Source organism: Anoplophora glabripennis, unplaced genomic scaffold, assembly GCF_000390285.2.
Source record: "Anoplophora glabripennis isolate ALB-LARVAE unplaced genomic scaffold, Agla_2.0 scaffold274, whole genome shotgun sequence".
Classification (NCBI taxonomy): Eukaryota; Metazoa; Arthropoda; class Insecta; order Coleoptera; family Cerambycidae; genus Anoplophora; species Anoplophora glabripennis.
In genome coordinates, this window is record NW_019416630.1 from 489,785 (window position 1) to 505,489 (window position 15,705).

At 29.3% G+C, this 15,705-nt stretch overlaps 1 protein-coding gene across 3 annotated transcripts in view; it reads right to left on the reverse strand.

Annotated features, from left to right (window-relative positions):
• Positions 1-15,705, reverse strand: part of LOC108908810 — a 158,934-nt gene that overhangs the window by 12,714 nt on the left and 130,515 nt on the right. For all 3 annotated transcript variants that reach the window (XM_018712953.1, XM_018712952.1, XM_018712951.1), the window contains 2 exons: positions 12,972-13,087; positions 953-1,083 (listed from right to left, as the gene is read on the reverse strand). In XM_018712953.1, the coding sequence (XP_018568469.1) occupies positions 953-1,083; positions 12,972-13,087 (247 nt within the window). The remainder of the gene's footprint in view (positions 1-952; positions 1,084-12,971; positions 13,088-15,705) is intronic.

Here is a 15,705-nt window from a genome sequence, read left to right on the forward strand (position 1 = left end):
CATCTGTTCTATTATTAGCTCTCACATGATTTTACTCATTTTTAAGATATTAAGCTAATTCAAACAAATTAAATAAAATATTATCAAATGAAATCAAAGAATGTTCTTCGACACTAGACATCTAGATGGAACACCCTGTATCTAACTTTTGTTTTGATACCCCAGAACTTTTCCGTTTAATAAAAAAATATGGCTCTCTAGAAGGAACAATCTGATAAAATAATTATTTTGATTTTAGATTATCCCTGTAGTATTTTCTAGAGACGACCCCAAGGCAAGTTCAGCAAAAACATCAATTTTTAAATTGTTTTTGTATGTCTGTTTACTTTTCATTTCAAGTTTCAGAAAAATATGTTTCAGTCTCTTGCATATAGCCATAGAAAATCAATTTTATGTGACGCTTAATCATAGGTAAATATTTTTTGTTAGATTATAAATTTCTTGTTTACTAAATGGCTATTCATAAGTAAAAAATACCTATCTACGTGTTTCTCTCCACGTAACATTATTAGTAGATATTATTTTAAGATTAATATATATGTTGCTAATAATTGTTCATCTCTAGTTTTAAATCAATAGAAGTGACATTTTTAATTTAGTTTCTATGAGTATGACGTAGGGATAAACATTTATGAGAATTTCAAAATAGTGCTGGATTGTTATTGGAATAAATGTTTGTGTGACAAACCAAATTGAAAAACTAGGATTAGGGTAATAAAAATATACACAGTGCCATGTATAAAATTCTTTAACATAGTAAATAACAATAATATAACACATATTGAACACGTAGTGCTTATGTAAGACACGACAGTATCAATATTTCGTCCGTACAAGATTAGCGCAAGCGGATTAGCTAAAGCAAAGCTATACTAATTCAGGATTTGAAGCAATCAAATCGTGTTTAGTGCTTTAATCTGGCATTTTCTGAGAAGAGACCTTTTGAACTTACCGATGTACTTTCTGATGGGTTCGGTGTAGTACGTGGTGTAAGATACCTTAGGATTGGTGGACGACGTGATCAGCAACTTGTGAATGTAGTTGTCGTTGCTGAGTCTAGCTGGTAGACCGTCGTCGTAGTACCTGATAAATTAAAAAAAATATATATTTTCAATATAATTTAATTATAAATTAAGGATATTTAGGATATTTAAATAAAGATATTAAATTCTATTAAAATATCATTTTGATAAAAATTTTTCCTCGAATGGTTAACGTCAATTTCCAACACGCTGTCACATATATTTTAAAAAAAAAATCTGAGTAACTTACCCGATCGCTATATTTATTTTTACTAAATTTATTTCTCTTAAACTATGAACATTTTCTTAATGCCGTCAGCCTTTTTAAAAGATTACTGCCAATTAGTCCGATATAAATACTACCGAATAACATCACAAATGTGGATGCTTTGAACCGCGGTATAAATTGGGAGCGGTCATCAATTAAAACGTTGAAATTTTCAGGGAATCAACTCTCTCTAGAAGGTTAAAGTTGAAGATGCTCCCCTTCAAAGCACGATCGACCTTTTTTGTTAAGTTATTTCGTTTTCACTGGCCCATCTTAATAATTTTTATAATTAAAAAGAAATATTTGTGGATAAGCTTTAGACGTTTCTGAAGAATGCTAGCCAATCAAAGTAACAATGTGTCTCCGTGTACAATTTTCATATAGTGCAACTCGCAAATTACCACATTTACTCCATTCTGCATATTCCTTTCTGGCAGTACTTAGCAAACATTTTTATTTGCACATAGAACAAATATTCCGACGGTGTTTATATTTGCTTTTATGTGAGGATCCCCACTGAGATAGTATATTGCAGTAAATTTTTCGTTTTTCCAAGGGTTTTACATAAACCACCTAAAGGCTTTTCCTTGTACTATTACAACTCATTCAAAGAAAAATTATTCAATTCATTAGGCACGTCTGAACAATCATTTAAACTGAGAGGGTGTTACATGGTAGGTAGTCTTTTTAAGGAACAATATTCTTAGCTGAAAAAGAACCTTTCTGTTGTAGGTAGACAGCTATTGGTTACAAACCCCTTAACTTTCTTATTTTTAAATTTAAAAAAAGGTGTGTAAGAAAATAACAACTATAAACTAGAAATATTTTATGATGATATTACATAGGAAGTTCGTAAAAGGCGAAACTTATGATTTCATTTTATGTAACACTAAATGTTCTTTCATATCAAATTTTTCAGGATTAACATGATATAAGATTTGATGGACGTAATGCGACATGTTTAATCAAACCTTATGTTACTGTAATCTGCCAATAAAAAAATAATCATAATTTTAATTTATTATTACTTTTAAAATACCTTATATCAATTTCAATACAAACATGAAATACTTCTAGTTGCTAACATAAATTCTTTTAATTGACATTTTTTTTAAACTTAACTATAGGAAAATTAGGGTGATGTGACATTTATAACCAACAACTCTGCACAAAAAAAATAGAATACCTATTATATTTTTTTATTGATTAGATAAACCCTTGAATTTACATAAGATGTGAAAACGTGTGGCGGATAGATCTCAGAAATCACTTTGTGTAGTCAATGTTATTAGAATAAACATTACCGTCGTTTCATCTTATCTAAGGTTTCTTAATAGTCCAGTTCGTAGAGGTTCGGCCTGTGTCAAACCTTGATAACCCGGAAATAACTGCACAGGTCTACTTTAAATGATGAGTACAATAACAGGCTAATTTGCTGACAAAGTATTTTATCAGGAAAAAAAGTTTAAATTATATTTTAATTTTTTATTTAAATTTAATCGTGAAAAAAAATTTTTTTTTAGTAGTTTTCTTTGAATAACTCAGCGGGATGACTGTACGAAAAAATGCTTAGGACATGATTTTATTCGTAATAAAAATAGCTACAAAATGGCGGTGGTTCGATTACGAAACTTACAATAACAAAGCCGTGAGATTGAAGAAACGGTATAAAACGTCAATTTTTTTAAGCTGCTGTAAACATGTCAATTATAAATAAAAAGTGATAAAACTTTCGAAAACTATAGTTCAATATATATACAATAATGACGCTAAATGCGAAAATCAGGAAAGCAAAACTTTTTGTTCTATGAGGCGTTATACATTCATCGTCATCTGAAACTCGAAACTTTGCCAAATTTGTTCGAAGCTTTGCTAAAACTTGAAATTTGGTACACACATCTTCATCTTCATCTTCATCTAGTGGTTGGTCCTTTAAAAAGTCCCATAGCACTGCGGCCTAATTAGGCCTATTGTGCGTTGGTACACACATAGTGTAAATATGCAGAAACCAAAAACAATTTGCAAAATTCAAGTATCTTCATTTTTGCAGTTTTGGTAAGGTTTTATACGTCATCCTAGTTTTATACGTCACCGTTTTTTTAATTTATCGACGTATATTTATGTATATTTATAAAATATTCCATTACGGTAGATTAACCAGCACAATTACTTACAATTTAAAAATATATATTTTCATCGTTTAGATCCTAAGCTACTTAACATTTTGGGCCTGTTAGCCATACTCGTACATTATTCAACATATCAACATAAAACAAAAACGTACGTGTGGGGTAAACCTTTAACCTTTAGTAAACAATAATTGTTTAAATTTACTGTTGTATATTTCTAATAGTATACAAGCGCCGAAGAGCGGTTTACCCCACACGTACGTTTCTGTTTTATGTTGATATGTTGAATAATGTACGACTACGGCTAACAGGCGCAAAATGTTAAGTAGCTTAGGATCTAAACGATGAAAATATTTTTTTTTTTAATTGTAGGTAATTGTGCTGCTTAACCTACCGTGATGGAATATTTTATAAATATACATATATATTTTTCCAAAAATTAAAAAAAACGGTGACGTATAAAACTAGGGTGACATATAAAACCTGACCAAAACTGCAAAAATGAAGATACTTGAATTTTGCAAATTGCTTTTGGTTTCTGCATATTTACACTATGTGTATACCAAATTTCAAGTGTCAGCAAAACTTCAAACAAATTTGGCAAAGTTTCGAGTTTCAGATGCCGATGGATGTATAAAAACTTATAGAACAAAAAGTTTTGCTCTCCTGATTTTCGGCTTTAGCGTCATTATTGTATATATATTGAACTATAGTTTTCGAAAGTTTTATCACTTTTTGTTTATAATTGACATTTTTACAGCAACTTAAAGAAATTGGAGTTTTATATAGTTTTTTCAATCTCACGGCTTTGTTATTTCAAATGTCGTAATAGGACCACCACCATTTTGTAGCTATTTTTATTACGAACAAAATCATGTCCTAAGTATTTTTTCGTACAAAGTCATCCCGCTGAATTATTTAAAGAAAACTACTAAAAAAAATTTTTTTCACGATTAAATTGTTAATAACTTTTTTCCTGATAAAATACTCTGTCAGCAAATTAGCCTGTTATTGTACTCATCATTTAAAGTATTCTTGTGTAGTTATTTCCGGTTTATCAATAAAATGTCACCAACAGTAACTTTTCGGCCTCTGCCGACTGGAGTATAATAGCTTTAAGGGATAATTTTATTGTCTTTAATACGTAATATGTTTCCAATGTTTCCAATAATGCATAGGTATTTCATTATTTTTTCGGAGTAAAGTAGGTATTCGAAGTGTTTTGGTTAATTTTTTACACTATAGCCTTAACTCTATACACGGTGAGTTAATGCTGTGACAAAGTTAATTTATCGCTAGAATATAATTGAGGCAAAACATTACAAAATAGGTTCGTGTAGGGGGACAAGAAATGCACATTTTAAAAATAATTTGACTTATACGAGGTGATTCGTTTTCGGAAAGCTCACCGAAGATATATTTTTTTAAATTTGAGTGGATATTTATATTTTACATGGAATTATGCAATTTTTTCGTAATACGTACTATGTGTCTATGTGTCAAAAATATTTAGTATAAAAATGCCATTTTCTGCGTTACACTTGATCGTTGCTGATATACTCGTGTAGATACAATCTAAGAAGTCGTCACACATATTGTACTAGGTTCACCGTAAATTCTGAAGTGTTCACTGTATAAATGTCATACAGAATTTTCACAAAATCGTGCCAAAGTTATCCTGAACTGGATGTGAAAGACCTTCTCAAAATGTACAATTTTCATAATAGGTGTTATACATATATCAGTTCCTCATATTTTCCGATATTTTTAGCAATTTCTTTATTTTTTATGAAAATATTCTATAGAGGCATTGATATGGCAGTGAAACAAAAGAAATGTTTGTAACTATCAATTGTTTTTCCTGTCATTAGCTTTGACTGTTTTAGTAGCGTTTTTCTATTATTCAAATAGTTATTCTTAACTAATCAATATTGTTTGTATGGTTTTGTTCTTTTGTTCGTAATGAATTTCTCAAGTAAAGAATCCTAATATATTGGTCGAGGTGGGCCACTGTCATGGCCTCCTATATCATATGACCTTACACCGCTTAACTTTCTTTGTGGGATTTGTAAAATACAGGGTATATGTATAGAGGGATATGATAAATAGAATAAGACAAGCTTGATATTACACCAGAAATGGTACATGACGTTCATATTGATATTTTTCGCCAAATTAACTTGTGTATTTGAGAAAGAGGCAATATTTTTGAACATCTATTGTAACACTTAATAAAACTTTGTTTTATCAATAAATATATCTTTTATATATAAAAGGTCTCTTTCACTAAAAATTCAATGAGAATAAGAAATCTGCATAATTTAGAATCATTGCTCTTTTCTGCAAAAATTAAAGATACATTTTAAGCAATGCTTCTTTGTTTCAACTCTTTAGCTCTAGTACGTCGACGCTACGTAAAAAATGAAATATAAAGAAATTGCGAAAAATATCGTAAAATATGAGGAATTTATATATAACACCTATTACGAAAGTTGTAGATTTTGAGATCTATCACATTCCGTTAAAAAGTACAGAGTTTACTTTGAAAAAGATAACATTTGTTACGATTTTGTGAACACCCTGTATGACATTTATAAACAGTGACCCTTCAGAATTTACGGTGAACCTAGTATAATATGTGTCACGATTGCTTAGATTGTATCTCAAAAAACGAGGATATCAGCAACGATCAAGTCGCCGAACGCCGAAAATGTCATTTTTTATATTAAAATATTAATATCTCGGAAAAGGCTGATTTTTGACTCATAGACACATAGTACCTATTACGAAAAAGTTGCATAATTCCATGTAAAATATAAATATCCACTCAAATGCAGGGTGTTCCATTTAAAAAAATACAACTTCTAGCGATAAATCAACTTTGTCACAGCCTGTGCCTACCATCATAAGATCATGTTTTCGTTAAAAAAAATTGTCATTTACACATTTATCAGAGATCACCAAATCTTTGCGTGAATATTAAGAAAATTTGTTTATTTTTCCTTATTAGCGGGGCATGAGATATGAGTAATTTACTTTTAATTTTAGATAAAAGAATGGAACAATAAAGTGAAAAATGTTTTTTTATTTCTTGATTAGATGAGATGCCTACGGCATTGTACTGGTTTTTATCAAGGAAATTCTTAAATTTTTAACCAATCAATTTTGCTTGCGTGTATTCCGTTTTTAGAATACGTCTTATGATATCTTATGATAATTTCTTCAAATATTCTGAGTATCTCTATAATATTTTATCAATTTGAAGGCCAGTAAAAGCTATTTTAGTAATAACGCAAAACGCGAAGTATCAAACATAATCTTATTGAAAATGATCTGTCATTTTGACGATATTTTATTTATTTGGACCTAGCATTCTATTTTATTATTATCCTTATGTTAGTTACACCCTAAACAGGGTACATTATGTACAGGTAGAAAACTATTGTATAAGATGAGCAAATTTCCTATCCGACGTGTATGTCTTTATCAATGCAAAATAAATGGAATATATGTATCTACTGGGAGCTCACGACATGTTTCTTTCTTATTCTTATAACACCCTATTAACGAGTAGGAATGTCAGGAAAATATAATGTAAACTAAAAAGACTCTGTTTTCACAAAATTATTATGTTTCTATGATATGAAATGATACATTTCACATCTGCAAACAGTTGCAAGCAATAATATCCACTCCTAGAAACCATTAGTATGCAAAACTAGTATGCAAAACTAGAATGTTAACTACGTTACGCCGCCGCCCGCCGATGGCGGCGTAGGACTAGTTGAAGTTGAAATTTACGGGTTCGCGAAATTTACATGCCATAATTTCTGTGCATTTATTAAATATGTACTTCAGTCTGGTATAAGATAGCGTAACACATTTTATGTAAATTAGATTATGTAATCAGTGTGAACTAACTAGGTACATGGCGCTGCTAGACTGAAGCCTTCTTTTGTAGCAAAAGGCGTTAGCAGCTGACGTAACTGGACGGCGATTGTCAGATTATGGAAGAATATTCGGAATTTTGTTACGATTAATAGTTCTAAGGACATAAAATACGGAGTCTTCATAAATGATTACAAGCCGCTCGACAAGTAATTTTGTTCGGAATAATAATTTTATTTCCTCAAAGTTGGCAATATATTAAAATTACATTAAAACACAACATTCTGTTTCACCGGCTGGTAATCGATGTAATTTTTCACGAGATTTTATTTCAACAATCAGCGATCGCATTATCTCGAGTGTAGACATAACGGTTTGTCATTGTTGATTGTAAACGAATCGTTATATTGGTGACGCTAAGATTTAGGAACTTTCAGTTGATTGAATCAGCCGTGTGATGTTGGTTTCCTAAACTCGGCGATCACGTGACATGCAATCATTTATGAGGAGTCTGTATATCATCGTCACTTATTATCATGTGAGTTCGATGTGCAAAACATAGTAAATTTTTTAAAATGTACCTGATCAGTTTTTATTTATTTATTTTAACGAGAATAAATTTTGACACAAATGAGACGATGTAGTACAATCCTAACCAACAATTCAAAAAAATTTAAATGCAAATTTGAATCAATCATTTGAAAAGTGGATATTTTTATCGTGTACACAATATTCATATCATGCTTTATTTTTGAAAATCAAATCTAAATCTGTTTCTTCAGAAATTCAAATAAACAATATGTAATTCTTGAACAGGACAAATTATTATAAAAAAATAAACGCCTTTTATTCCTAAATGCAATAATTCAGATATATTTAAAACTTGTTCATGTCAGAAGACATTGTATTATTGAATGATGGGATAATTAATTTAAAGCTTTTTATTTCTTTATAATTTTCCTGACAGTTTTTTTTAATTTTTTCTAAAACAACGTAACAATTTTTCGAAAACTGACAAACATAAAACTTATTTTTTACTCATCTTTAAATGCATTCTGATATTATTCGTAATTATTTACTTGTGACATTTTATAGTATATTTTACTCTGAAGAGAACAATTAAATCACATTACTTAAAAATATATAAAAAATAGGTAAACATTTAGTGAAAAGCTTTTTGCTAAATCAATATTTTGACAAAACTCGCGTTATTCATAGTTTAGAATCGCACCTTGGGATATACATATTTAACTTTTAATTTAGATTTGATATAAAAAAGTAGTAGTAAATTCAGGTTTCTAATAAAAAATGAAATTTGCGAAACAAAACTTTTGGGAAACTTACTAATTGGACTGTATACACCTACACAAAGTTAGGTTAGATTTAGTTTTTTTTATGTAACACATACAAAGAAGAACCCTACCTTTCAGATGTATGCATAATGTTGGATTAGGTAAACACATTCAAAGAGAAACTTAACCTAACCTAACTTAACTTTACATAAACAGATAGAAGTTAGGTTAGATCATAAAGTTAGCTTAGATCAGGTTATGTTTTTTTTATAATATGTAACATAAAGTTAAGTTAGGTCAAGTTAAGTTTTTTCTTGTTATAATATACAAAAAATCTAGTCGTAGATCTATATACGCTCTAATTCAATTCTATCATGTCAAAATCAGTTTACTCTATAATGTTACATCCCTGCAAACACAAATTAATAACATCTAATGACAAATTGAAGGTTAACCTTAATATTTTGCAACATATTTGCGTGTTTTATCCTTAAAAAAAATTTTAATAACAAAATTAGTGTCGCGATTTAATATTTTCCATTTGAATACAGCTGAATACTGTTTTAAAGGTATTTTCCTTTTACGTATAAAATACAAAAAGTCGTTTACTGAATTTTTGATTATTGATTTATTTAGACTTAACAGTATTTATAATGAAATCACAGTTATCTACTTTCTCAATGTGAAATATTCCTGATTAGACAAAAATAAGTTTACAAAATCAACCTTTTTAGCTACATGAGATAATTATTATTTAAAAATTTTATAAATTTTAAGTATAAACTTAATTTCTTTTCCTTTTCAGTGTGATAAATTATTTAATTAGATTCACAACTAAGCACTACAAGATTTAATTATTATTATTCTTGTCTAAAAATAATAATTTGTCTATGTTGTACCTTTAAAATACAAATATACTCATATATTCTTTATTTTCCAGTAAATTCTTTCTTCTTCTCAAATTTCTTATTTAGTTTATTTCGCGTACTCACGTATATGGTATTTTTCTTCAATTGACAAAAAGTTTACCGTCTAATCAGCAGGCTTAAGGAAAGCCCATTATTTTAGAGTCGCTGTCAAAGTGTTTTTACAGATTATTATATAATTGTATTTATTATGCATCCACCTATCATCTCAATGTCTCACATGGTAACATGTGACGGCAACAATATATAGGATGTTTCAAAAAGTCAAGCCGTTAACCACAGATTATTTTAGTGAAAATAATGGAACGTCCCTTAACCTATTCTTATTTTTCAAGATACAGGATGTAAAAATTTAATTAAAAAAATTTCTTTTGTTTTTTAAGACATTCAAATGAAATTTTGCCACAGACTTTTACCTTATGTTGTCATGTCTTTCGTATAATTTTGGTAAAAAAATCGTTGCGTGAAGGGGGGAACGTCATAATACTTATTGACCCCCGTACCCCAACTTTTCCTTATATAGTATAGTTTTTTTATATAAAAAATCATAAAAATTTTTACTCAACACATGTTAACAAAAAAAAATATTTATTATTACTTATTACTTACTTTTTTAATTACTACATTAAATTTTTTTAAATAAAAATGCGTAGAATTTTTGTTGAAGTATTATTTAATAATTTTTTTACAGAGCAGATACCGATAATGAATAGTTAAAGTTGTTTTAAAAAATTTTGTTTCATTTTACTTTGCCTAAATGGGGAATTAAATATATATATTTTTATTCTAGTTTCACATTAAAAAAATCAGCTACCTCTGAAAAACTACTAAATTGTTAAAAAAAAGACATCGAGGGTGAAAACAAGCCTTTTGAATGATGCATCCTTTAACTATCTACCTATATAAAATTTATGGTGGGGGTAACGACTTGATATTTGATGTCAAAATGCATACTGATGAGAAAAAAATTGACTTAGTTCAACGAAAAACCAACTCTACATAAAATTACAGAGTAAGTCTGGTTTTCATTGGTATGACATGTCTTGGAATTAATGTTATTTCATTTAAAATTTCACTTCATATTTATCTATATAAATGCTCAATACCATACAGCTTCTCTTCCACAAAAAATCAAATACGTAAATTAAATTTATTTGAAGGATTTGAAATTTCTCGAACATATCTATATTTCATACTCGTTTAAAAAGCTTTTTAATTTAGAAATTTGATATTCAAAGAGAAGCCAATAAAAATATTATAAATGGATTCTTAAAGGCAATTTTCCACGTCTCTTCATTTTCCGTACGAAAGAGGCGAACCCTAGATTGCTTTCCACGTGTCGTTTAAAAGTCAACCGTATTATCGATATTCCGCAGAAGGATTAATTTTTCATTGACGCTATTCGTTACAATAATTTCAGTGATTTGGATAAAAAATTACGGTGCGATTATTCTTCATTTTTCGATACTACTGATGATTCATCTCAATAATATGCTATTTTGTGGTTAATAGACCTTTTTAGTAGTGACGTCACATACGTCAAATAATAGGCAATCCCATAGTGCATATTGTCATGAAGAATTTCTCAATATTTTTTCTAAATTGATTTTCGACCTTATGTACCAAAAAATGGTTTCTTTGTCATGATCTTAAATATCGCGAGATTCTGGCAATATCAGAAATATTTAAGAAGTTTCAAACCCCAAGTGACAAACTAATAGAATTATAGAATTTATATATTTAACATATTGACTTTTTATAGTAATTAATAAATTAAAATTACATCAATGTTACTGAGCACGCGCATTTCATAATTTCATGTAAGCGAACTAGCCTCGCAACAGGATCCAGGAAAAGTTTGGTTGTGGTTAAGAGTACGTCTATAATAAACCACTAGAAGAAAAAAACACTCGATAAACACACTGACACAGTACAACACCAAGAATGACAATAAAAATAATAAGTAAAAATATAAAATGCCAAGATTAAACAAAATAAGAGAAAATACGCTAATGATGACAGCGATAACATATCAACAAGATCTCACCTGCGTATGAGGCTATTCTTTCCAAGCATGAGCATTAGGAATAACACGGCTAATGTTAAATTTTTACTTTATTTAAATTTAGGAATTTTCGTTTTTTGTAAGTTTTAAGCACATTAGTGTGTCTATTTTACGAAACACGTATTAGTTATTCTAATTTTAAGTTGTTTATTTTTATAGTATCTATATAAATAGTACACAATGGTCAGATTCGGTCTCTACAATTTCAACTATGTCAATTTGTTGCGGGTTGCCTAAATATGTGACGTCACTCTAAAAAGGTCTATTGTCGAAGAAGAACGGTCAATTTTGGCTTTGGATGTGGTTAGTTATAGTTGTTTCCTCTTGGGTTAGTAAAAAGTTATTGTATATTTTTTTTTTTTGGAGTTCTGGTGTCGATTAACTTTTTTATTTCTGAGATTTCTATAACCTCTTCATATTTAAACATGAACTTCTACATATCTTTCAATTTTCAAAATTTTCGTAATTAAAAAATATCACCTGCAATTTAAAAAGGAACCAAAGAAACACTGTAAATAAATCGGTCTCATTGTGTGAAATTATTGAGTACATTTTCAGTCAATATTGTCCATATTGATAGTTTTACACAATATTGATAATATTTGAACTAAAACTGATAGATTCATAAAATTTTAGTTGTACTCATAGGTACTAATATATGAAAATTTCACTCAATCAGGTGTGGACAGAAATTATATAAATACATTATTGACTGAATTGAGTGAAAATAAGTCCAATTTTTCTTAGAGTGTATAAGGTTGGATTATAATTGGAAAATTATAGAAAAATATTGCGCACGTCACCAGATGCAAAAAAAAAATGAATAAGAAACCTCTTTGTACAAATCAAAAAGTTATTCGTCGTCAGAAAAGAACTAAAAGTATTAATCGTTTTCTCATAAATGAATCAAAATATCGTGATGCGATTTTCATCCACCAATTTTTCTCGATAAATGGAGTTACTGAAATGTTAAATTTTTGTCTATTTCCCCAAAGAAAAATCAAAATTGGCAGCAACTGATGTTAACATCATTTGTTTCTAAGAAGAAATCAAAATGAGTTAAAAATGGATTTCTCTTAAGGCATATAAATGCATATCGCTATTAAAATAATTTGTAGATAATTATCCTTATGATTTCATCTTAAGTCAACGAACAAATTAATAAACACTAAAATTTAAAATGTTTAGCCTGTTAAGCAGGGCAAACAATTTTTCTATTAAAGTCGTACCAATTTGAGAAATGAGAGATTATCTATCTCTCTTATCTTTCGATAATTATATTGAAATCTATCTTCCAGGCAGAATCAATGTTTTGCTACACGGAAAATAAATTTCTTTTCTCCCAAGTAATAATTAATGTCTAAAAACTAGGAGTACTTACTTCGATGTCACTGAAAGGGGCCAGCTGAACCTCGGAACGCGGGGCACGGGATCGTGAATCCGTCTCAGGAGAGACGCCGTTTGCGCGCGAATAAGGCTTGTCTCGTTATTGAATATCTGTAAAAAGGAATTTATTAGTGATGCGAATCTAGTAGACGAAAATAACGTAGGCACACAAAAGCAATACCACCATATGTATTTTAACTCTCAGAAAGCGAATCTGCCTTTGAAAACATTTCTTAACCCTTCATTTTTTTTAACCACCGATAACCACCCCAAATCAAAAACTCTGCTTTAGTAGGTTTGTCTTCAAGGCACATTGAATTTTTTGAGTTTACAAAGACTCAATCAACTTTTGTAACCCTTCAGCTCCTGGTCATCATTAAAATCTAAAACTAAGTTAGTATTCTATATTCAGCGGATTTAAGTCACAAATTCAAACCACCAGATGACAGTCCGAAGACAGCGATATCTACACATCCTACATTGCAGGCAAGTAAATAAAGCTAACTTACTTGATCATGGACCTAAATTCCATAGACCCACATACTACATGCGTACAATTTACCCACGCAATGCACAGATAAATTCTTTTGTAATGTCTACTGAATCTTCAAATGACCCCTGCTGAAGATTTTTGTTTCTTTTTTCTTTCCGTACGTATATCTCTTCATTGTATAATCATATTTGTACGTCGAGTATCTGCAGTATTAGGTGAAGGTATCGTACTATGTGTAGTGTTAGTAGGCTAGGAATTTATGTTTGTAAACTCTTTGTCTCCGGGATGTAAATTCGTGATTTGAGTTTGTGACATGAATAGCTGCTTTTTATGTTGTAGAAGCGGTTTCTTGGTGTTCACCCGAAACTGAAGGGTTGCAAGGGTTGGTCGAGCCCTTGAAAATCCAATCCAATAGAATGAGCTCCACGAGTATGATGCGTTGACTCGTCTCTAAAGCTATATCTATAAAGGAACCTACTGAATGCAGGGAGCTCTGTAAGTTTCAGGGTGTGTGGCAATTAAAAAAAAATGAAGATGATGGAGCATTTCCCATGGCAGATTCTGTTTCTGGAGGTTAAAATACAAATAGATAACTTTTTGTATGCCTGTGTAATTAATTGTGGCATGAATGCAGGAAATTAAATGAAATGAAAGTTAAATAATGCTAAATGCAGGGTGTAGTGGCGACATTGTAACACACTTTCAGAATTGTTCCAAAATATAATTTTTTTTCATAAAATTCGAAGAAAACTAATCTTTGATGATCGTTTTAGAATTAAAAATTACTATTGGATTTTGTTTGCTTGTGTAAAATTTTAATGATATTCGCACATAATATGGAAATAGTTTGATATTTCCTGAAAATTGTACCAATAGAAATCATGACCGATCTTTTAATTACAAATCAAATATGATGTCATTAGAGTTTGATCTATGTAAAATTTAAACTGAATTTTTAATATTTGTATAAATTCAAATGGTACAATTTTATCCAGATGTATAATAGGTATAACTGAAGTATGCAAAACAATTACAGAAGGTGATTAATTGACATATGTTAAAAGGAAAAGTTCGCACGAGTATGACCTAAACAACTTACGTTTTGAAAACGTAACATTTCCGTAAATATCTTTGAAAATGTCAGACGTATACTAACGAAACTAAGCTAGTTACAAGAAAAGGTAAAAAAAATATCTGAATTTTTGGACAATTATGTCTAACCACCAGTGGAGTTACAGGGTGATAGTGGCACTAAAATTGGCAGAAGTTTAACGTTGAATATTTTAAGGAATTCCATGAATATATTTGATTTCTTATTAATCTTCAAGAAAAAAGATGTCTTTTGTTATTTTTGGATAACGAGCAATTTTTACCAGCAATTTAATAAATCTAGAATAAACTTACTAGATTATTTGGAAAATAAATTATTACTATTTTTTTAAGCATTACCCCTTAGCAAATTGATGGCTTTTATTTTTTTCAGATGACAATTACGTATAACAACAAAAATCCTATAGACCGTAATTAAACGAAAACTTCCCTTACTGCATTATTTATTTATGAATTACTAATTAATAATAAAACATAAAAAACATTTGTTCTTTAAAAACTTAATTTTATACAACCTTAATCGCTCTTTACTTTAGTTAAATAACTATGCCAACTTCCACCATTTTTCTTGTTTATAGCTAATTTTAAGAAAAAGAAACTATAACTAATAAAAATTGTATTATAAAGTTATGATCATTGTAAAATTACCTTGTACAGTAACAAAATAAAGTAAAATTACACATAAGGTAATAGTTTCCTGATAAATTTGATTTCCCTAATTCACTTTTTAGGAAAAAAAATTATTTTATTAAAATATATGTAATTCCTCTGATCAAAATGTACATAAGAAACAACTTTAGAAATTTTAACATCTTATACCGAATTAAACATTTTTGGATATTTGTGAATTAGATTTTTTCTTTATAACTGAGGGTCACCACCTTTGCATTTTTAAACATACTTAAGTCACAGCATCTACAAATATTTTATTTAATTATAGGCGTATTAATATGACATGAATTTTCATGTTAATTTGTTATTTACTCTAATAATGAAAATGCCGATGTGTGTTTAATTAGTCGTATTAATATGCACTTTAATGTTGACTTTATTGTTATTATGATAATGAAGAAGACCGCCATGTAAATAGAGATGGATATTGCGTGGATTTTCTGAATGTGAAAGT